Raw genomic sequence first — 25113 nt, 5'->3', positions numbered from 1 at the left:
TCATGCGCCCCGCGGAGAGCTGTCGACGAAACTACAAGACAGAGTCTAAATTGACGCTTCATGCCCACTCGCTTGAGTGCCAAGTGGACCACGAGTCTCGTATTTTCCGAACGGTTTGAGCTAGGAGCTTCTACGGTTGGAGTACTTAGAGTCCCTTTATACTGAGCGTTATGACAATGTGAATCCATTTCTGATTTGTTCCCGTATTTTAGGCCTCCACAGTGTCACAAACGGGAATAAAGATTACATTTTTACCAATTGCAAAGATTATAATCTGGAATAAACCGGGGAATCTTCTGTTTAAAGTCTGCCTTTGGTGTTCTGTCAGCGGGGCGATTATTGGAATTGATAGACAATGGTATCGACAAAGAAGACATAGGGAGTATGGAGCTCCTCTATCGGTTGAAATGGTTGGTTCCTACAGAATAAGAGAGAAAATGCTCGACTAACTGTAGGGTTTCTCGTGGGTTGCCGTTAGTTAGTCTACTACCTACCTTCTTTGTCCATCACAACCACCCATTTCCACCGATAGCATCCCTCCATATCCCTTTTGTCCTCTTCGTCTATAGCTTTGTCCACCAATTCCAACAGTCAGCCCGCAGAACGCCGATAATTTGCTGACGGAACTAATTTGGCAACTGCAAAGATAAGATCGTCAGAATGCGGACGAAAAAGCGGCAGCAAGTGATCTACCACAGCGGGCAAAATCGACGGATCTGCATAGGGGATTTCTATCGAGGATACGCGGTTTTGACTTAGGATGACAGTGATCGATGATAGCGTTGAGCGGGCCGTTAAGAGCGCATGCAAATAGATTCAGCGCCGACTTCAAAGATACCGGTGCCACCGACGAATGCGTGCCAAACAAAAGAAATCAATGTCATCGAAATACTGACACACGTTGCGCGCTGCTGGAGAGAGCGCCCAAGTTCAAAGTGGGCGGGGCCTCGCTCATTCACGGATTTTTTTTATGGTCTCCGCGCGTGGTTCCTCGCCAATTTTTTGCGCGACTCTGGCAAATTCGTCGGCGATTAGACACCCAACGAACTTTTACTTGGATTCGGAAAGCCGGATTCGCCGCTGGATTGTTTGTGGTCGCTCGGTGAAAAGTGTGCAGTTTTTGCCAAGACCCACATCACTTTTTTCGGAGAGGCTCACCTACCTTCGACAATTTTTTGCCGGCACGCGCGCCATGATAAGGAAAGCAGTAGCGGCGTTGCTGAGTATTTTTACATGCAGATCATCACTTTTTAGAAGAAAAGTCGATCAGAAATATCGGCTCTCTCCCAAATTCTTAAAAGAGGACAAAGATTTTAGCGATTCCTAGTTGCTGGCGAGGATGTAAACAAAATTCAAGTGCCCTAAATATCACCTGTGAATTGCGATGGTCTTTTGGCATGAGTCAAGAAAGCATGAAAATAATGATCAAAGTAAAAAAACAAGTGTAGAGAGGATACCACGACGAAGATGGTAAGAAAAAAATTTAAGATAAAGGACGGAAAAGTTGAGGAGAAAAATTCAAGCGGACCGATGATAACGAGGATACGAAGAAAAAATAAAGATCACGTAAATATGAACAAAACGTTGATAAAAAATTATGATGCGAAATGAAAAAATGGAAGAAACATAAGACTCTCGTAAATTAACTAAAGTTTTTTTTTTTTTTTTTTTTTTATTTTTTTAACTAATAGATCGATGATTGCAGAGTCAAGGAACTCACAACTGGAATTGCGACGTTGTGAGTCTCCACTGAATTTTGTTCTTGACATAAAAATTAACCGAGGATTTTTTTCTTTCCCTTTTTTAAAAACAATTTTATGAGCACTTTTGTTTACTTATCATCAATAATACTTATATAGAATGTCTAAACAAATTATGGTTGATTGTCTATTTAAAAAAAAAAAAAAAAAAAAAAAAAAATTAAACACGACTGGAGATTTTGAAACTTTGCGATGAAGAGACTTTTTTCGACGGTAACTGTCGATTCATTCATCAATAACGGAATTTTCAGTGGAGAGGGTCAACGCTCGATTGCTATTGAAAAAGGAATGATGAAGCGCGGCGTCCTACATTTTTTCGGCGACAAGCGGCGGCGATAAAAGTGCGCAGACTTTCGAGAGACGGTGCCGTGCGGTGGCGTGACCGCAGAACTTTTCGCGGCTGCACTGTGTTAATCGTTGCGGCATCTCGCGCTCTTAGTTCCCGGTCCGGTATTCCAGCCCCAGTTCTACGGCGCCGCACAAAGGATCGAGTCAATAGGAGAAGTCGGAAAAAATTTGGAAACTTTATAAGCTCAAAATTCCGTTTATACGAAACTTTGAGGTTCTAAAAGTGGTTTCATTGGTTTCCTCGTGGAATTTCCTACTACCGACACCCCTTAAAAGTTAGAATTTGACAGAATAAACGTCAAAATTTCCAGTTATAAGAAAAAATTCCATGTCCGAACTCTCCCATTGATTTGATCCACTGTGCGGCGGCGTGAAGTCTACGCTCTTCTTTCTAGCCGCGCGTTCAAGTTCCCCGTCCGGTAGGAGTCTCTTCCGCAGTGGTGCTCCGTGGTGCTGCGCGACTTCACAAATCGTCGCTCCTCTGACGTAAGGGCGCATCCAAATTTTCACGTGAACCCTGTTCTCCGTATAACTCTATGATTTCTGGGGCTCAAACGGAAATCGAGTTACGTACATACGTCAGAGGAGCGACAATATTTTCAGCACCGCTGTCGGCCAGCGCCGTCATTTCTAAGGGCTGTATTCATATCCGTCCCTTAAACAGCTTCCCTCCATAGGTAGCTCCTTTTGGTTTACATTGTGAGTTAGGGAAGCTTCAGTAGATCCTTAACGAAACACCATGAAAAGGACGATTTTCGAGAATCTCGAGTAAAATTCGACCGCAGTATTTTGAAAATAGACACTTGCAAATGATTAAAATGATGTCCCTCTGTAAAAAAACCAAAATACGAAGGAGAAAAGCTTACTAGTTCGGAACATTTTATATAGTAGATTTGTACCTACCTTGAAATGTATCAAAATCAAAACGCAATCGTTTCTCACTTGCCAAAATTTGTCAATATTCTGTTCAAAAAATGAATTTTTCATGTGCATGTTCGAAGTTCAAAAACTTTATTAGATCGCATTTTGTTCATTAAAAGTTCAAAAATCCCTCTACCTCAACCACCAGCAAACATGCTGTCTCCACGCACTAATGGCACCCGTTATATCTCCTTGCCTTATTTCATTTTTCAGCGTTTGTTTAAAGGAACATCGAATTAACGCGACAGACTTAATCATACAAAAGCCGAGACAAAAGTGGAGTAAATCTTTTAACATCTCTTCTGATACACCGGACGGGCATGTCGGCAGCGGCAGCTCCTCGTGTACCTTATGAGAACGTATTTATGCTAAAAGGAACTACGTTCCATGCAATCCCTATGTACATAGTTCCTTTCAGTATAAATACATCCATAATATGTAACAGGTATGTATACTATACAATCATCAGCTTTGATGAATGAATTAGGATGTAAAGTGCACGCTGTTTTTTGTGAATGGCCCGCACTCTACACGAAGATTGTATAATCTAACTATATATTCAGGAGATGTCACGTCACATGTTTTTTGTAAGTACATCCATGGCTACAGAGCAAGACCACGCATTTTCGTCACGGTGTTTCAAAATTCCATTTTATTTTTTCGAAGAGAAACAAGACAACCGTGTACCTCGACATTTATACGGAATATTCTGGTGATTAAGAAGAAAAATCAAGGAAGTTTTCAAGGAATTAAGTTGACTAGTTTTCCAATGCAAAAAAAGTATGACTTGAAGTCTCTGATGTTGCACACAGAGATACGTGGTTTCGTGGAGATCGTGGATTTTTTTTTTTTTTTTTTTTTTTTTTTTTTTTTTTTGTAAGAAGTACATTTTTCAAATTGAAGATGAAACTGAAAAAAACGCGATGGTGCAATGTTTCAAACTCCCCGCTCCCATTTTACTTTGTCAAAAGCGAAAATCAAAAATAGATATTGCTAAAATTTATACTTTTTGAAATTAATCGAAATCTTGTCATACTTTATTTTCTACAAAACTTCTAAACGATATTTCTTTAACACTTCGATGATTTTTCTTCAACTCTTTATGAAAATCTTTTCTTGAAAATTCCAAGTTACGGTATCACCTTCTCAACCGGGCCCAGATTTTGAAACACCGCAACCGAGAAGAATATTTTTGCAGTTTTACCGTCATATTACGAGGAAATGAAATCATGTTTTTTTTTTTTTTTTTTTTTTTTTTTTTTTTTTTTTTTGGGGGGGGGGGGGGCTTTATAGCATTAATAGAACAATTTCAACAAGATAATAATTTATCACAAAATCTTGGAAGAATAATTCAATCAATAACCCTTGTGTTCCAAGTATTAAATGTAAGAGCGGCTCTGAAATGAAAATAAACTATACTTCCTCTCGTTTTAGACGATCTTAAATCATAAAACGTCAAACCATATATCAACATTCGGATTTTCATGGGAAAAAGTGCTTAAAACCAACGAGGCGAACCACGTCGAAGTTTTTGGTGAGATGAATGGTTGAGATTCGATCAAAAGAGACGTATAGAGTGAGGAAGAGTCAAATTTAAATTTGAGGTTTACGTCACAACTTTCTCCTTCAAGAATATTTAAGTGGGTCTACCGTGCAGGTGCAAAGGTGGCAGTCACTAAACTAGTAGTATTTCATCGCTGAGGGAACATGCTCTTTGCACGTACCAAAACAAAAGAATCAGCTCAATCGAAATGTATCATAAAAATGAATATTATACTAGTAAAATATCATATGACATACCACTTCTATGTACAACATATATTTGTATTGGGTCAAAATGTAGAATAATTTTCGTGCCCTTGTGCGGAAAAATAACACATACACAAAATTCAGTAGAAGGAAGAGGGTTAAAGATACTATGTAAAAGTGGAAAATTAGATTTCACCCAATGTTCACACATATTTTGTGTGTGTATGAAATAAATTCTTATGTATATGAAACATGGATGTATTATACTGATGAAGAATATCGATAGCCGACGAGTGAAACCACATATCGACGGTGAAACTACCAAACCACGTATCTCGGTTTGCGACGTCGCAGACTTCCCGTCATACTTTATTTTTTAAATGAAAAACTACTTAACGTCCAGTCTTGAAAGTTTCTGTGATTTTTCCTCTTCGTGCGGAGAAAATTCTGTAAAAATTTCAAGGAATGATATTGATTTGGTCGACTTCAAAAAAATAAAATGTGAGCGTAGATTTTTAAACACCGCAAACGAGATACGTGGTTTGGTAGTTTCACCGTCGATATCTCCTTTTGCGACATTGCAGACCTCCTGTAAAACTTTATTTTTCTTTCGAAAGCTATCGATGTAATTCTCTGAAAACTTCCTTGATTTATCTTCCATGACAGCAGAGTATTCTGCGTGGATTTTAAGCTTTAAAGGCGGTTTGTTCCTTTTCTAAAAAATAAAATAAGAGCGGAAATTTGGAGAAAACCCAACAATAGAGGTACGTGGTGCCACGGTTTGTCGCTCCTCTGACGTAAGGGCGTATCTCGATTCCCGTATGAGCCAGTGGCGTGGCGTGAATTGCGATATATCGATTGTTATGCAATTAAAACCTATGGTAAAGAATCGATTATTAAGGTGTTCGCTGCGAACACCCTATTTATCGATCCTTTTCCATATGTTTAAATGGCATAACAATCGATATATCGCAATTCACTCCACGCCACTGGTATGAGCCCTGGAAAGCGTGGATTTATACGTAAGACAGGGCTCTCGTGGAAATTTAGACACGCCTTTATGTCAGAGAGTCGACGATTTTAGCCATCGATATGTATTTTATACACTTATACATTGACCGCAAGCACATATCATGGTGTAAATTCTATTTCAAATGCACACCTATTCCCAAAGAACACCTTTAAGGAAATCCCTGATTCGGACGAGGCGGGATCAATGAAGAAGGCAAACTTCAGATTCGTAACAAAGTTTTATTCAACGTTATACTGGAACACTTCACACAACACACTTTTAATCGAAGTAATCGTAACTTGATTTGAGAAAATTGAATCCTCGAAAAAATTCCGGAACAGAATAAGAAGATTAACGCTTTTTATCTTCAACTTGTAACCTCAAGTATAGCCAAGTCAAATATTGGAAATGACAAAATATGAAAGTGGAGAAGCCTATACTTTTGACGGGGTTCGGTAGCAGTGGCCTGGCGTGAATTGCGATGTATCGATTGTTATGCCATTTAAACCTATGGAACAGGATCGATAAACAGGGTGTTTGCAGAGAGCACCTTAATAATCGATTCTTTACCATAGGTTTAAATGGCATAACAATCGATACATCGCAATTCACGCCACGCCACTGTTCGGTAGGTTTTACTTAGATTGGCGCATCCGTCTTGGGATTGCATTCATGATTGCTAAATATCGATTACAGCTGCAAAATATGTAATATGGTAAGATGATTGCTTTAAAGCTGACGACGTCACCAGTCTATGTGATTATGAATAAACAACTAATAAATTCTGCGATGAGTTAACGAGTTCGACGGCTTTTTTTATGTGTAATAAATTCTTTAAGGATCTAGTCTCGTCAATCTTATTATTTCAGCGGATTCAAATAAAACTACTATCTTCATTTTTTTACACTCACTTCCAGGTCTCTAAATTGTTTTATGGGTGCCGCCTCCTGTAAAAGTCGAGAAAAAAACATGTTATAGTCAGTGAAAGCACCCGAACGAGTCGATACTGATTTTATCGCCTTACGATTCACTCCGTGAATTTCTTACAAGGTTTATTCCACGTTTTTTTTTTTGTTTTACAAGCTTTCTTTCCTGCAAAAGCAAAAAACCTGACAGTCTGTCACTCAGCAGATCATCTACTCATGCTTTACTTCAAGCTCGTAGACAAAAAATTCACCGTTCGTTGGAAATGTTTTATAGGCTTCACGGAAAAGCTCGGAACATAGATTTTGTGCTACTGCGAATGCCTCTAAAGGAAGAGGTAGGCAAGGAAGAGTTTTTTAATAATTTGAGCGAAAAATAATCACGACGCAGCGGTGGAACTCAATGTTTTTCTCTTTTTACGACCATTAGGTTTGCTGGTCTCATAAAGTCCTGTTACATTTTTTTTTCTTTCAAAATCCGAATTTTTTTGAAGAATTAAAAAAATGAAGTGTTTAAACTTTTTTAACTAAAACTTTTCTTTAGCGGTAGTGTAGAAGCACGTGAAAACTCGAAACATGAATAAAATCTTTTTTTTTAGAGATAATACTAATAATTTCAGGTTATAAGCGACTTTGCCTATCGCTAAAACCGTGCCCGCATATCAAGAGATTTCCATTAACATATCAAACAAAGTTTTAACCCGTTGAATAGTTTGAAACAGGCAAAATAGACGTCGGTCTTATACAGGCATAACATTTATTTCATGAAAGAACGCAGTTCGCGACCGAAACTATTTCGTAGGAATTTTTCCCTGATTTTAAGGTGATCTCTCCGCTGATATCACATTTTGAAATCCCCCTCCCCCTTCCCATCACAGTCGGTACACTTTCGACACCTCGTTCTCTCTAAAGACATGGGTGTAAGTGTTCTCACGCACCAAACCAACGAACTCGCCGTCAGCGAATGGAATTCTTAAAACTGCCGACATCTAAAAAATGCTGTGTATTTCGTCTCAGATGAGAAGGTAGCGTAAGGTCCTCCACTCTACTGTTGCATTGGATCATGTAGAATACTTTCGCAAAGCAATTAATCTTTCCTTAAATGGCTAATGAGGCTTTCTAGTGAGGAAAAAAAAAACCCCAAGACAGATGCGTAAATCCGAATCGCAAATTAGATACCGCCCATACTGATCAGGAGAAATATTCTAAAGCTATTTATCGACAATACCCCCCCTCCCCCCTCTCTTAAAAAAACAACAATTATAAAAAGACTACTTCCTTATACTATTAGGCAAAATAATTTATCTGAATTACTACATGTTGCAAAAATATGAGAATAATAAAATAAAAGGTTGCAGTGCCAAATCTGATTTTTAGTATGCTGTGACTAGATACTAATAGTGAAATGGATCATTAAAATCTGAAGAGGAATAAAAAAGTTTAGGTGCTTGCCTTTCTCGATAATCTTAAGCAGGAGCTTCCTAGAATTGGACAAGAAATATATTAAAATTCTTCCAGTCATGTCTTTTAAAATTGGAACAATAAGAAAGTAGGTACTCGGCAAATTATATAGGCTATTTTTAGGCTATAATAGGCTGAATTCTATAGCGTCCAGCCCACGTACAAACTGGGACTCTCAAACTGGCACTAATTCTTCTATTTCTCAGCCATTTCTGCACGGAATGCCTTGAAAATTTCAAGATCTGATCTGTGATGTATCCCGAACACATCGGTTACCCTCAAAGATCGTCGGCCCGACGATCTTTAAAAGGCAACAGTCAACAGTTCCATCGATGAGCCTCTTTGAGGCCCCTAGTTTGTAGGTGGGCTGGACGCTTATTATTTTACGTGTGTCGCGTAAGGACGGATTCATAACGCGGATGGAATCTGCTTAAGTAACCATCTGCAAGTAGAAGGGCCTCAGTCCTTAAAAACTCAAAATTATAGACGGTTCGGTGCGCATCGAAAGTTTTACAAAAATTCTGGTACGAAGCACGCACGAACAAATCAAAACAAATGAAATTACGGCGGTCTGAAGTTTTTAGTTGGAATAACACAAGTTTGAAACAAGACTATACTTAAACTTTCAATTATCAATATATGGGGCTCGAATTGTGCGGAGTTAAAAGGCGACTTGATGCGCCTTAATTGACAAAATATGAAAAGAATGCTGGAGACTCATACTTTGGCATTGACAAAAAAAAAGGACACAGGGTTATTGGATGATACAGACAATTCTAATTAATTGTGGTAGTGCCGTACCCCAATAAAATAGGTTACTGACCCAAATTTTGCGGCACAACGTGAATTTGAGTTGCGAGCAAGGAAGAGTTATTTCCTTCCTCGATCCAACTTCACACAAGAAACTCCCTTGAAAGTTCGCCTCCATGCCTTGAGGTCCCTTTACCCGTAAATGGTTGCTTTTGAAAAATGTGGCTGTTAACGGGTCACACATGGGGAAAAAAAGTTAGGGCAAAAACTATTACTGCTTATTTAAGTAACAGAACTCCATCCAAACGCGACTTTCGCCTATCTAAACGGAACCCAAGTTTAGTATACCGGAAGAGCGTTGGTAGCACGTTCCCAATAAATAAAATAACAAATATTTACATATGAAGTACTTTTTCCCACCGGAAATCACGTGCTCATTGAGCGGAATGCTTGCGGCGATTTTACCTTAAAAATCTGCATATTTCTCCCCTTTGAGCTATGACTCTAATAGAGCAGAACATGTAACAAGACGGTGAGTCTGATATTTGCGATGACATTCGCTAGTTATAAATGGCAAGTGTGACTTTACACTTTCAATTCTTATAAGGTAAGGTAACTCGCCAAATTTATGTTACAACTTAGGCTATAAGTTCCTAAATCTATTCAACTTATAAATAACAACAAACTTAATTCTACAAGTTGCCTTGCTTTAGTTCGACACCAAAACATGTAATACTGTCTGACCTTAGGAGAAACTATGATTGATCCATCAAATAATTGGAATTATGTATTCCCTGCTTCGGAAAAACACTCCACAGACTTTTGAATTTCCGACAGAATCGTATTAATACCATTGAGAATTATTCCCAGGCCAAAGTTAATTAATCCAGTTGTTCCAAAGTTGGTGCATGATACGATGTTCCGCTGTATATTTTAGGCGCAGAAATGAACCAAGCTATATGGAGTCAAAGTTGCCAGATTGTGCAATTAGGTGTGGATATTTTCCATGGGTGTAAATGGGGGAAAGCACTGACTTTTCAGTACTATCTGGCAACTATATATGAAGCTCGAACTGAGAAAAAGAAGCTTGAAGTTTTATTCCTCCAGGAAACCCAATGTTAGAAATGGAGTTCCTATTCTCATATGCGAAAAAATTTTTCTCGAATTAGAATTTTTCACAGGAGAAAATATACGGTTGGGTAGGTTCGAAACTATATGTATATGTAACTTCCTGTTTTCAAAAATGTGACCCGATTCCTTTTTGTAACATTTAGTCCGTATGCACCACACACAGCACAGCGTTGTTTATTGCGTCACCCATACAATTGATAGGGCAAAAGGATATACTTCATCTTCATTTGCATTCCAATGTCCTTCAACTGGAACAGCAAGGTACAGAGGAACGCAGTAGCAGGCATGAATCATTTGTTAAATAGTTGCATATTTTCCATGCTGAAAATTGTGAGCTGTAGTTCAGTGGCGATCCTTAAAAGTTGGCAAACTGTTTTTCCTCCATTCAGATGTATGTAAAAAATCGATTATTGGTAAAGCAGCGCAGCATGCATCACGTAAATCGATATGTATGATGGGTATATAAATGGAGGAAAAATAGTGTTGCCAACCTGAGAAATCGGCACCGGAGGACTCTCGCCGTGGGAAAGGACGTTAGCACAGAGCGCCTCTCATGGCGTTCAAACTCGTTGCCCCCGGAAGATTAGGCAGACAGTATGACAAGTCCTCGGCTCAAGAGCAGACAATTTGGTCAGTCTTATTATTGTGCAGTGACAGTGGTACTTAAACTAGGCGTTGACTCTGTCGCCGCGGAGCTCTGGTAGTTGGTGAGGTCCACCCACTTGTGCTTGGCTTCGGATCCTGCGGCGGCCGCCTCGCTCGGCGCCAGCTGTTGGTGCTCGATCGCGTTGAGAATGTCTTGGAGCAGACTGCTCGACAGCACCTGGTCCTGCGCTGCAGCACCGAGGCCTTGCACCTGGTACATCTGGTTGCCTGCGTTGTAGGCGAAAGGATTCTGCTGGAAGAATCCGACATTCCCGTCCACGCCGTTGCTCATCTGGTCGAGCTTTATCGTGGAATACTGTATCGGTTGTGGACTCTGACCTGCGTCTGCTGCGTTGGTCTGGTCGTAGTCCCCGGACTGGAGGACGTTATCCGTGTTTCGGGGCACGTAGTTGTTACCGCTCCCGAAGTGACCCGGTGCCGCGAAAGATAGCGCGTCTTGAGATGCTGCGTATTGGGACCCGTGAGGGTCTCCCCCGGGAGGACCGTAGGCGCCACTCGGAGCCGCTGGGTAGTTGTCCGAAGAGTCGAGCCCGACTTGGATCGAAGGCTGGATGTCTATCTGGCTTCCGTGTTGCGTTAAGCCCTGCAAGACGTCTTGAGGGATGGGATGTTGCTCTTGGTGACCACCGTGCTGACCGCCTGACGGAGCACCGTATTGACCTGAGGGACCGCCAGTTGGGAGCTCGGGTACGGCGGGTGGGATGTAGGACTGACCGTGGAAGGTCTGCTTTCCAGCTTGTGCCTCGATGAGACCTGATGGCACAGGTTCGCGGAACTTCACCGGGACCTTGGGCTGAAGATGGTGGGGGCCCTCGACTTGTTTACCGGAGGGCACGCCGTATGAGATGCCGCCAGGATGTTGTTCCGGAGGACCATGATCGCCCTGGGGGGCGTAATTGTTGGGAGGTGCGCCGCAACAGTTTGATCCAGAGCCGCCTGACGGAGGAACGCCATAGCTGTCACTCGGTTGTTGACCAATGGGTGGAGCTCCATAGCTGTCACTGGGATGTTGACCAGCAGGTGGGGCGCCATAGCTATCACTGGGGTGTTGCCCCGAGGGTGGCACGCCGTAGCTATCACTAGGATGTTGACCAGCTGAAGGGGGTGCCAAGTCATGGCCGGGCCCAGAATGAGGAGAAGGAAGATCAGAGGCCGGTTGAGGTAGATAGCTATTGCTTGGAACGTTTATGGGCCCGCCAATACCGTGATATCCATCTTGAGCTTGAGGCCTTGCTGAGCCGGGCATTGGTCGCCAGCCATCGTAGGTAATGTGTGGTGGTGTTGGAGGTCCGCTGCCGTGGGGTGCTCCGTACGATGGTTTTGGAGGAGCTACAAAGGATGGCTTTGGGGGGCCGTACTCTGGTTTTGGTGGCGGACCATATTCCGGTTTCGGTGGAGGGCCATATTCAGGTTTTGGTGGCCCATATGACGGTTTTGGTGGAGGCCCGTAGGATGGCTTAGGAGGAGAACTAAAGGATGGTTTCGGTGGTCCATACTCTGGTTTTGGGGGAGGCCCGTATTCTGGTTTTGGCGGGGGTCCATATTCTGGCTTCGGCGGACCATATTCTGGCTTGGGAGGAGGACCATATTCTGGCCTTGGAGGTGGACCATATTCAGGTTTTGGTGGTGGACCGTATTCAGGTTTTGGTGGCCCATATGAGGGCTTGGGAGGGGGTCCATATGATGGCTTTGGTGGTGGACCATAAGATGGCTTAGGCGGTGGACCATAAGATGGCTTAGGAGGTGGACCATAAGATGGTTTAGGAGGTGGACCGTATGAGGGCTTAGGTGGCGGTCCATACTCTGGCTTTGGTGGGCCGTAAGATGGTTTTGGCGGAGGGCCGTATTGAGGTTTTGGTGGTCCATACGATGGTTTGGGTGGTCCAAAGTGTGGCTTAGGTGGTGAACCAAAAAATGGTTTCGGAGGAGGCCCATACTCCGGCTTTGGGGGAGGTCCATACTCAGGTTTGGGAGGTCCGTATTCAGGCTTTGGCGGTCCATATTCTGGCTTGGGGGGCCCATACTCTGGCTTTGGTGGTCCGTACTCTGGCTTTGGTGGCCCGTACTCTGGCTTTGGTGGCCCGTACTCTGGCTTTGGTGGCCCATACTCTGGCTTTGGTGGTCCATATTCTGGCCTTGGTGGTGGTCCATAAGATGGCTTAGGGGGTGGTCCATACGACGATTTAGGTGGTCCGTAAGAAGACTTAGGTGGGGGACCAAAAAACTTGGGTGGGCCGTGAGATGACTTCGGAGGTGGGCCGAAGGACGAAGAGCCAAAGGATGGAGGAGGCGGTGGGCCGAAGTAAGAGCCAGAGGGCGGTCCATCAGAGGGAGGACCGTAGGAGTCTGAAGGAGGGCCATAGGAGTCTGAGGGAGGTCCACTAGGACCGGAGCTTCCTGGGCCACCATGAGGCCCGGAAGAATGATCATGGGAGTCCGGTCCACCAGACGGTGGTCCGTAAGAGTCTGACGGGGGCAGGTATGATTGCGACGGAGGGCCGGACGAACCCGATGGGGGCCCGTAAGACTCCGAGGGCGCTCCAGCTGCCGGTGGAGTGAGATAAGGGCTGCTGTCAGCTGCGGTGGCTAGGTCGGCAACCTGTCTCAGCTCTAGGTCGTTGTTTTGCTCCAGTTGGGGATTCGTGAAGCTGACGGCGTCGGCAAATGCCCGCGAACTGTCGCCGGCGGAGACTGTGTCTTGCTGCAAAGAGAGGGTAGATTCGTTAGAGGAGTAATTACCGGCCGTGTCTTTGGGTGGAAGTGGGTCCGAACCGTGGTTGCACACGCCATCCGTGCCGACAAGGTATGTACACAGCAGGAGCAGGGCACTTGCGCCCAGGCAAGGCCTCATCTGCAACAAAGTAAAGTCAATGTTTTAACTAACAACTGTAGGGGTGCAACGACCATCAATATAATACTATATTGAAATACGCACATAGTGCATTAAAAAGAAAGCTCATCATCTCGTACCCAAGTTGACATGCTGCGGCGAGGCTATACGTTTAATGTAAATGAACTAGTTTTATCATGCTATGGGCAGAGATAAACTTTCCGTCGACAATTGAATTCAACATTGGATTATGTTTGATCTGTATATTAAAAACTTTGATTTTCAATGAAGAATAATCATTTTTATTTTTTTCTCGAGGTTGTAATAAACTATACCAAGTCGACATTGAACGCAAAAAAATTGGTGTGGGGGGGGGGGGGGGCACCGGACTCTTCTCTGGACTGAGGGATATTCAGTATCTCGTCACCTTCCAGGCAAAGTATCACAAGCGCCATGGGACGTTTAAAAATTTCCGCCGCCATTTTATTTTTTTACAGAGAAATTGTTCAACGAAGCTGTCCGAAAATTTCACTGAATTTTCTTTGTGCTGCCGATAAAATTTAGTGAAATTTCCAAACAGATTCAACCAACAATTTCTCAGTAAAGAAATAAAATGGCGGCGGAAATTTGTAAACGTCGCATGGCGCTTGTGATACTTTGCCTGGAAGGTGACGATCTCTCAGAGCCCCCGGTAGTGGGGGGCGGTGTATCTCCTAGCAAAATGACCTAGGTACGCCTATGGGAGTCCTAGTAGAAATTGTTCGCATTCCCGGAGATCCGAATATTAATCGATTTATTATTTATTAATAGCAAAATCTTGATGAACTGACACAATAGATACTTAACATTGAATTTACGACTGGATGTCACGTTTTATTGTTTACTTTGGAACCAATGAACATCCATACATGAATTAATCGGACGTCGCGAGAATGTCGTCGTCACTAAATCAGTTTATTATTCAACCAGGTCCAGCAGCACTAAGCGGCAACACAGGATGGTTCGATTCGCGTATAAAATACCGTCACGTTCCAATCCACAGAGCTCGCCGTGTTATGTCTTCATTCACCCTCATGCGAACAATCTCAAATATTAAAATAATGGTCTATTGTTTCCTGAGACGTGCTCGTTAAAATCAAGAGAGCAGTTTTAAGGCGCCTCATCTTGCATAACATATGGGCTACCGAAAATTTTGCTCTCCAAGGTCGCGGGTCCACCTTCCACCCTCCTCTATCATTCGAAGAAATACCCGAAAATAAACCTTTGGGGATTAGTGGTTTAGGCTAGGCCATTAGCTGACCTCCCAGAGTCCCAGTTTTATCACCTCTTGACGAGGTAAAACTTTAAATGCTGGTTTTAAAAATATTAGGGCGTTAGATACTAGTTTTATAGCCAAAATGAAATTTTTGACTCTGGCAGACCAGTTTTAATCAATTTTCATTACTCCCTCTTGAAGGTATTAATTGATTTCCTTTTTTCAGCTTTGACAGAAACAATTTTGATTCAGTACCGAGTTAGAAATTGAGATATAATCCCTAGTAAAAATTGGCAATAGGAGCTGCGTTTCAAAATACCACAGGGATTCTAATAACCGGTTATAGAGGGCGATAGAAAATCATATAGCTGGCTGTAGAAAACGAAGCAAATCATATGCCGGGCTATATTTCCTATCACCGGGCTGTGCATGCAGTTTATCGCCCGGCTATGTTTTATCGGTCTATATTAGGCTATAAGAAATTGTATAGCCGGCTAAAGAACACTGGTAAAAATTGGCGATAGGAGCTGCGTTTCAAAATACCATAGGAATTCTTACAGCCGGCTAAAGAAGGCAATAGAAAATCACATAGCTGGCTGTAGAAAGCGGAGCAAATCATATAGCCGGGCTATACGAAGCGATAAAAAAGTATACAGCCGGGCTACAGTTCCTATCGCTGGGCTTTACACTTTATCGTCATCGGCTATAAAAGGCTATAAGAAATCGTGTAGAAATTCGTGTGCTTTGGAAATCATTAGTTTGATACGGAACCACCATAATATTTACAAAACACACATTATATTTTCCTTTAATACATATTTTTCATCAATTAAAATGAGAATAATCCATACAGGATGTGCAAACATTTCAAAATTATGAGTTGAAAACGCTGACTCCGCGAGATTAGATATATTGGAGCCTAACCCAGAGCGGAGCGGCGTGCTGCCAGCGATAAGCGCGCACTAGCGCCTACAAACCTAACAGGGATACTTCACGCATTGCGCAATGCGTGAAGTATCCCTGTTAGGTTTGTAGGCGCTAATGCGCTTTCCGCGCAGGCTGCCCGCCCGCCGCGCTGCAGCGTGCCACGGCGCTTGAAGCAACTATTTCACACCAGAGGTATTGCACAGTATCATACGAAATTGAAGGCGCTCCAACATATTAGGAATGGCAGGCATCCTTCTAAAGTACGGAGCTTTCCGCGCAAAATAAATCAAGATACTGCGGCCAAAAATAGAGCGGTAATCCAAAAACTCACTAAGTCCTAGTATCCGTAATTAGTAACATTTAGCATACTTTTTATCGCCTGGCTGTTGCTTAATCGCCATCGGCTATAGAAGGCTATAAGAAATTGTGCAGCCGGCTATAGAAGCTATTGAAAATCTTACAGCTGGCTGTAGGTCTATAGTATTTTGGAACACAGATTCTACTGCCAATTTTTACCAGGGAAGCTGTAGGAAAGTTTACAGCCGGCTGTAGGTCTATATAGTATTATGGAATACAGATCCTACTGCCAATTTTTACTGGGGATAAAACATAATAATGCAATTCAAAATCAGATAAGTCTCAGCCCATTCTGCTGATGGTCCTCTCAGACATGGCAACACTACAAAATTGTGTCCCACATTCATTCCAAAAATTGTTTCCGAAAACCTTGAAATCTGCTTTTATACCTATTTCAAAAAAATCACTCTTCATAATGGCTAAAATCTAAAATGTATCGAAGTGTCCAGATTTTTGCGAAAAATGAATAGTTCTCGCACACGAGGGTAACCTCACTCAACTTTCACTATGCTCCCTTTTCCCTTTCCGTTGCACACCTAGCCCTATAGTTTGACGCATTCGAATCGAAAGGAACTACACCCACTGTGACATGAGCCCTGTCCGGCAAGTGTCATTATGGATCCCGGGGCTCAAGTCAGAATGGACATAGTTCCTTTTGATTTAAGCACGCCCAGTTAATGAATTTGTATGCTGGATCGGAGCGAGTCTGTAACCAGACCGTTCCTGAGAAAATGATTGTCTTACTAGGCGGCGATTCGTTGCAGATGCCCGCACATTTACATAATAGTAGTGCTTATTTAAAAACATTAAAACAAAAACAGTCTGCCTGACGTGGCCCACATACAAATAATGCAAGGTGCCGCGCGTGGTAGCTGCTTTGTGCGGGTAATTGTCGGAATTCCCGACGAACATGCATCGCTTTTCAAATATTTCCGCTCAGTCTGACGTCATTGATTCTCCTCTGTGAGCCGAGTGACGTTAACTTGAGTCACACTTTAGCGCAACGTTGCCGTATCCAAGTTAAAAATCGTTATTTTTGAGGAATTCAACTTTCTTTTGATTTGATGAGCAGATGGGTGTCTGTTGGTAGGTGTGTTTTGAGCACGCAAAGTATTTAGTCTACATTAAGTGATAAATGGCCGCTGGCATTCCGACTTGGGCTTTCACAATGGATAACGCCTGTAAAATTCGTGTTCATGCTGATTTTTTCGAATGCCAACCATCTACGTCATGAGATGGAACATAGGGCTAGTCGAGGCAATATGAAAATTTTTAAGACATATGTAGTCAATGGCTGCATTTTACTCAGCGTTATATATACATTTATTCCAAAATCTCAAGGGCCTCTCGTTAGACGTCATGTACAACTAAGTCATGTCATTTTTAAGGATCGCTAAAGATTTATATAATAATGAGAAGGGCTATTGATGGCTAAAGTCGAAAAGAAAGCATTTCCATTGGCACGTTTTAAAATCTCTGATTAAGTTTCAATTGTTTTATAGAAAATAAATGTATCTCCTTGAAATTCTCTGCAGCAAATATTTTTGAGCGAACGGACTGAAATCACAGAAATTTTCAAGAAAGAGGGTTGCCTCTTTCCGTTAAAAAAAATTATAAACAGGAGTGGAGATGGGTACTCGTGCAATCGGAATGGGTATTCATCGACTTCAGCTATCAATAAGCATAATGTAAGGAGCAAGATCAAAATTGAGTTAGGTCGGGTAATGTCATCTTTTTCCAATTTTACTGCATTTTTTCAAAGATAAAATATTCTCTAAGAATAAGAAAAATTGTTTGAGGATGAGGTCATTTTCCAGCGCAAAACCTGAAGTGCAAACCCGAAACCAAAATTTGCAAACAAAAATAAATACACTACATTTTGGGAAAGCATTATGGCTCTTGGGTCCACAATTTGTGAAAGTGTCAAAATTGACTAAAAGGCAAGATGAATTGGATTGCATTTTGCAAAAAGGAACCAACAGCATTCCAATGTTGCTAGGATTGAACAACTTAAATTCTTTGCAAAAAATTACAGAAATCATGACAAAAATTAAATTTACCAACTGATGTTTGTCTCGAATTCATAATTTATAGAGCGTGAAGAAAAAAGTTTTTTAGATGATCAGTTCCTATTTGCACAGTAAAAAAAGTTGCAAAATCCTAGCGACACTGGAATGCTTGTGGTTCCTTTTTGCAAAATACAATCCAATTAATTGTGTTCACGATATAAGTAGGTAAGCCTCCATCACTTTCATGTGCGAGGTTGTTTTCCTCGTGAAATGTATTGCATGCGGACACTCTGAACCCGCTCGAGGACTTTTGTAGAAAGTTATCGATAACAGCTGGTGGTTTTTAATCCATAATCTGTGTTTGCACGTCAAAGCGACCCATGAAGCATCATTTATCTGAACGCGAAGGATGACTGCATGGCGCCTTGTCTCCACTGGACGTTTCACGGAATTATGCCCAAGTTCGAATCGCGAGAATGAAACTTCTGGGCTTTTTTCCCGGTAAGCCCGTTTCAGACGATCAAAGTAGGGCTCTCAAAATGGCGTCACGTGGGGTCACGTGACCCCAGCCTTTTTGAGAGCTCTACTTTGATCATATGACACAACAAAATTTCTTCTCCTTCTTTTTAAGTCATTCCTGGGACTTTACAATGATTCTTAGTTGGCACTGTGATTAGCATTGACTAACTCAATATTTTTCCCAACTTCGCTGGTGAGGTTTATCCCTAGGACTAATCCCATGAAACGTTCCGTGGAGACAAAGGCCTGAGTCCAACCTGTGTGGGAGCCACGTCTAATTATAAAAACCACAACTTCGTAAACTTCAGCCCTGAACTAAGTGAATTGCAAGTTTTCATAGATGTTAAACTATACCTTCGTGTAAAATCTTGTAAAATTCTTGCGGATATCAGAGTTAAAATGTCAGCGTATATACATATGTAAACTGTAAGATATTGCTTCCATTTTTTAGTAAATACGTCGAACTAGGAAAGGCCCCCTAGTAAAAATTGGCGGTAGGAGCTGCGTTTCAAAATACCATAGGAGTTCTTATAGCCAACTGAAGAAGGCGATAGAAAATCATATAGCTGGCTGTAGAAAGTGGAAAAAATCATACGGCTGGGCTACACGAAGCGATAAAAAATTATACAGCCGGGCTATAGTTCCTATCGCCGGGCTTTACACTTTATCGCCTGGCTGTTGCTTTTTCGCCATCGGCTATAAAATGCTATAAGAAATTGTGTAGAAATTCGTGTGCTTTGTAAATCCTTATTAAGTATGTACGGAATCACATTAATATTTACAAAACGCACATTATATTTTCCTTTACTTTATATTTTTTTTCATCAATGAAAATGAGAATAATCCATTAAGAGTGTGCAAACGTTTTAAAGTCATGAGTTGAAAAACGCTGACTCCACGAGATTAAATATTAGAGCCTAACACAAAGCGGAGCGGCGGCGCACTGGCGCCTACAAACCTAACAGGGATACTTCACGCATTGCGCAATGCGTGAAGTATCCCTGTTAGGTTTGTAGGCGCCAATCCGCGTTACGCGCTGGCTGCCCGCCCGCCGCGCCGCGCCGCAGCGTACCACGGCGCTTGAAGCAACTATTTCACACCAGAGGTATTACACAGTATCATACGAAATTGAAGGCGCTCCAACCTATTAGGAATGGCAGGCATCCTTCAAAAGTACGGAGCTTTCCTCGCAAAATAAATCAAGATACTACGGCCCAAAAAGAGAACGGTAGTCCAAAAACTCACTAAGTCCTAGCCTCCGTTATTAGTAACGTTTAGCATACACTTTATCTCCAGGTTGTTGCTTAATCGCCATCGGCTATAGAAGGCTATAAGAAATTGTGTTGCCGGCTATAGAAGCTATTGGAAATCTTACAGCCGGCTGTAGGTCTATGGTATTTTGGAACACAGATTCTAGAAGAAGAAAAATTGGTAAACGTTTTAGGAATTGATGCTCATTACATTTCCTTTGAGACATTTGCAACACAAAATCTGTAACAGTGCAAAGTTACAAGTAGAGATACATTTTGCCCGACTCTCAACGGTGATATGCAACTTTCTGCAGGGGAACTCGACTAAAATGACCATCTAAGTATCTCTTTGTGGACAGCGGACACACCCCGCACATCTAATACTGCATTTCCGCTGCGATAAGTCTTCTTTTCTCACTGTATCTTCGCTCAAATAATCTTCATTTCCAGTGCCACAACACAACGCGCCTTCATCAAGAAACTGTGGTGCGCGGAGACCGTGGGAAAATTCACTGCGTCATCCAGGTAATTTCGACCTATTTCATTTGGCAACTCTGCTTGGAGATGTGACATTGGTGCCAAATTGCCTCCTCCTTCTTAATTAGTACCCCTCAAACATGTTAAAATTGGACGTAGATATAATAATAATTTTAACTGGATACCCATTAGGTCCTGCCGTCTAAACTTTAAACGCAGTGCCGAAAAGTCAACTACCCACAGTAGACTTTGTAGTTGACTTTTCAATTTACACATTGATTTCAATTAATATTATACCCATTTTACCCAAAATACACCAAGGGAAATAAACTGTCGGTCGCGAAAAGAGGAAAACTTGTTTTTTACTCTTCTTTTCTCTTTGATATCAAAAGTTGCAAAAAATGCGTAGAATCTATGCATATATTCTATTACTCTCAGAATAACTCGTTTCTCAAAAATTACATGATTCGCGCAAAATTTCAATTATATCAACAGAATTTCTGACAAAAAAAGAAGGAAGCAAAAAAACTGTGCGAAGACCCAGGGCCTGAGTTAGCATTTTTTAGCTCTCAGGCGCAGTCTGTGGCGTTTGCCCTCCTAGAGTGCACCTCCCTTTCGGCACCGAGAGGTCTCCTTCGAAAAATTTTGTTTTAACGCAATTTGGGACAAATTTTGGCTCACAATGCGAAGAAAAAGCAGGGCAGAGGTCCTCCTATAAGCTCAATTAGACATTTATGAAAAAATACCACAGTCGAGAAAAAATTAAAAAAGTTTATATTGAGAGGGAAGGGGAAAGTTTTGGTGCAAGCCCCTAGAACCTAGGTGTGCGTTTAGTGCGCCCATATGGTAAAACCATGGATTTCGTCCCCTCGACCAGTAATTATATACAAAGGCATTTCAAGATTCTAATGAAACTAGTTAACCCTTACACACAGACGAATCCAGGGGGTGTGCCCCCCTCCCCCCCGTTCGCCCGAAAAAAGAAGCGATTTTTTAATTGGACGTGTTTATGCTGAAAGGAACTATGTCACACGCAAGTCCTATACACATAGTTCTTTTTAGCACCAATACGTCTAATCATTCATGACGAATTGACTCGAACTGCAAATTAGATTCTTAAAATTCTCGAAAAAATCCTGGAGAAAGCTCCCCGGACCCCCCCCCCCCCCCTCCTTTCACCCCCTCGATCGAAGTGTCCGGATCCGCCCATGTGCTCATTCGTTACAGGGGTGAACTGCCATGCCGTAACAACTCATCCGTCAATGCCACACTGAAAAAAAAGTGAAGTTGATTTAACATTCTGGATGTAAAAAAAGCGTACGAGAACTATCAAAATGCTGAATTAACTGCCACGGCAGTTACTTTAGCATTGTCAAAATGTAAAACTAACTGCCGTAGCGGGTAGTTCAGCATTCTGTGAGTTCTCGCACACTTTTTTTTACATCTAGAATGTTACATCAACTTCACTTTTTTTTCGGTGCAAAAAGGAAATTGTTTACGGCTGTTGGAAAGGACGGATTTGCAAGCACAATCTTGCTTCTTCGGTATGTTAACATCGGGGCGTGCACCGCGGTACAAAGAACTTTGTCTGGACGCGATGTGTCTGCTTGTGCCACCGGCGCGGCGCGGCGCTTCTTCTTCGCGTTTTGCTCCGCCTCGCGGTGTACCCGTCTGTGCTGACCGTGAATACATTTGACAAGAAAGTAGCGGACAGGCGTCTGCCAATGTGGCTCTGGTGACGCATCTCATTTCTCTCTCGCCGGACTTGCGCCGGCCGTGGATTTGCCGCGGTTCGTATATTCGGAGATCCGCGCAACTCCGGAACCCGGATATACCCGGGAAATTAGATTATTACAACACGGAAGTGTGAAAAAACCAAGTATTTACATCTTACGAGGAAAATGGGGCTGCGCGTGAGATGCTACGCAGTTTTTCTCGGAATGTGTTTTGATTTATCCAAAATCTGTCGGTGTTTCTTTCTATCAGGTAGCGGTACCACGTGATGAACGCTCAAAACGAGTTAACCTACATTGCTCAAAGTTTTACAGTACATATCGACGGTGAAACTACCAAACCACGTATCTCGTTTGCGGTGTTTAAAAATCTACGCTCGCATTTTATTTTTTTTAAGTCGACCAAATCAATATCATTCTTTGAAATTTTCATAGAATTTTCTCCGCACAAAGAGGAAAAATCACAGAAATTTTCAAGACTAGACGTTAAGTAGTTTTTCATTTAAAAAATAAAGTATGACAGGAAGTCTGCGACGTCGCAAACCGAGATACGTGGTTTGGTAGTTTCACCGTCGATATATCGAATAATTCGTTACTTTAGCTGTTTTTAGGAAAAACCACGGAGGGGGGGGGGGCAAGTTTGAGCACAGAATACTACCATTTACATGCACATGTACAACTTCAAAACTAAGTTAGGATTTTACATAAAATCATGTTTCACGTAAACATTTTATTTCCTCAAATGTGATATCTATACATAAATTGCTCTCGTTTTAAGTATGTGATTCTCGCACCACCTGGTAACCCTGAGTATTACCCACGGTCTCGCGGAATGTGTTTGATACATTGTTACGTACCAGTGTTAATCTTCACGCGGTGCTGTAACACAGCGGCGGGAAACCAACGGGACAGAACAACGAGAAAGAGGAGCAGGCGGTATCATGATAATATCTTTGTTAGTCGAATGTCCCCGCAAAGAATGTATCCTAAGCGCTCGTGGAAGGATGCTCCAAAATTTTTTACACCGACCTGGCATCACTGTACGCGGAATTGTCGAAGCTCATGCAGACATTCGTACTATTGTTTAACAGTGTGCAAACGAATTTATATTCACTGGTTTTGCCCTGCTATAGATTTGCGTAGAAGGGTCCGTTCATGAAATACGTAACGTTCTAACGGTGGAAGAGAGCGTTACGTCTTTCTGTCTGTACATGTTACAGGATAAGGACCTACGTCATGAAAGCGTTACGAAGAGGGATGGGGAGGAGTCAGAAAAGCCGAAATTTAGCGTTACATATGGACTGCATTTTGGAATTTGGAACTATAAATTCTGGCTCCTCTGGAAAAACACTTATGTACATGGGGAAACTAATGGCACATACGTTGTTTTTAAACCAGGCTAGAATTTATAGTTCCGAATTGCAAAATGTAGTCCAAATCATAGATGGCTGAAGTGCGAGACCACGTAACCGCATTGTGGTATTTTCTGCCTAAGGAGAAACGTCATATGGACCTTCTGGCGTTGCCAAAGTCTCTCCGACGATAAAATTCGAAATTATTCAAAGAGTTGTAATTATTATTCTTCCAATTTTTCAGACAATTTTGTTCGCAGTTTAATCTATTAAAATGCCTGAACATTTCAAAGGAAAATATTCATGACAGTCCTCAAAAATACATGGTTTATCCGGTGAAATTTGGCAACTCTCGAATTTTCGTAAGGCGTTCTTCTTTTAGTGCGGCAGTTTTCCCTCTCCGCTCTCATTTGATTTTTTCGAGAGGGAACAAGCAACTTTAAAGCTTGAAATTTATGTAGAATATCCTGCTATCGTAGAAAATAAAGCAAGGAAGTTTTCAGAGAATTACAACGATACCTTTCCAAAGCAAAAATAACGTATGACAGGAAGTCTGCAATATCGCAAAAGGACATGTCCCCGCGATCAGCCCCGACGAAACTTAGGACTGATCTACGAATTATGTCCAATTTATATGTTTATCTGTTTTATTTATATGTGAACTCTGATAAATTTACCACGATTTCGATACGATAAATTTACAAAATTGGACTGAACTCAGATTCTGCCCATAACATCATTTATTTGATTTATTTCATTCCCTATTAAAATGTTTTCACTGGTAAAAAAAACCTCTTGGTTCAAGAGTGCAGTTTCTTGTCGCCGGATTAAAGAATCTGGACTCTTGTTTCAAGCGGATTTTGAATTGAATCAATGCAAAATCCGCTTGAAACAAGAGTTCAAGACCCTTAAATCCGGCGACGAGAAACTGCACTCTTAAGTCAATGCACCACGGCATTGGTCCAAGCGGTTTTTTTTTTACCACTGTTGGACTAAAAACTTTAAAACAAAATCAAAGCTTATTTATAACATTTCATTCGACCAAAGATCTGTTTTCTAAACATTGAATTTTTACATACTTTGTTTTACAGGATTACTTTTCACGCGCTTGCTGCATGTACTAAATCAGTAAAGCTCCGGCCGTATACAAATTGGCCTTTGAACGCTCTTGACACTGATCAACACTAAATCAAGCGTGACACTGCCACGAACTTGGACGAAAGCGTTTGAGTGGACACGACGAACGCATTGCGGCACCCATGTTCACGTTCTGACCTCTGGACCTTCAGCATCCAAGTCGTAATGTAAGCTTCGTGATTTTGTTCTTTTTTATATTCAAACTTTTCGGACTCGATCTCATTGTAAAATCTTGATGGGACCTCTGTTGTCACCCTGTAAACTTTATTTATTTTCCTCTCGTATTTGGACTGCATTTTGCAATTTGGAACTATGATTCTGACTCTTCTGGAAAAACACTTATGTGCATAGGGAAACTAATGGCACATAAGTTGTTTTTAGACCGGGCTAGAATTTATAGTTCCAAATTGCAAAATGTAGTTTTGCAAACTTTTTGCCAAATTTCATTTTGCAAAAAGGAACCAGAAGCATTGCCATGTTGCTAAGATTGTGCGACTTCACCCTTTGCAATAAAATTACTGTAATCATGAAAAAATATGAAATTTT

At 41.7% G+C, this 25113-nt stretch overlaps 1 protein-coding gene across 1 annotated transcript in view; it reads right to left on the bottom strand.

Moving 5' to 3' along the window:
• Positions 1-5751: 5751 nt before the first annotated feature.
• The window catches only part of LOC109041874 (uncharacterized), a 29452-nt gene continuing 10090 nt past the window's right edge, over positions 5752-25113 (bottom strand). The window contains exon 2 of the mRNA XM_019058375.2: positions 5752-13572. Coding sequence (XP_018913920.2) covers positions 10696-13572 — 2877 coding nt within the window. The 3' untranslated portion in view covers positions 5752-10695. The remainder of the gene's footprint in view (positions 13573-25113) is intronic.

This window comes from Bemisia tabaci, chromosome 2, assembly GCF_918797505.1.
Source record: "Bemisia tabaci chromosome 2, PGI_BMITA_v3".
NCBI lineage: Eukaryota > Metazoa > Arthropoda > Insecta > Hemiptera > Aleyrodidae > Bemisia > Bemisia tabaci.
Note: the sequence above shows the minus strand (reverse complement) of the source record. Positions and strands in the feature narration are given on the sequence as shown.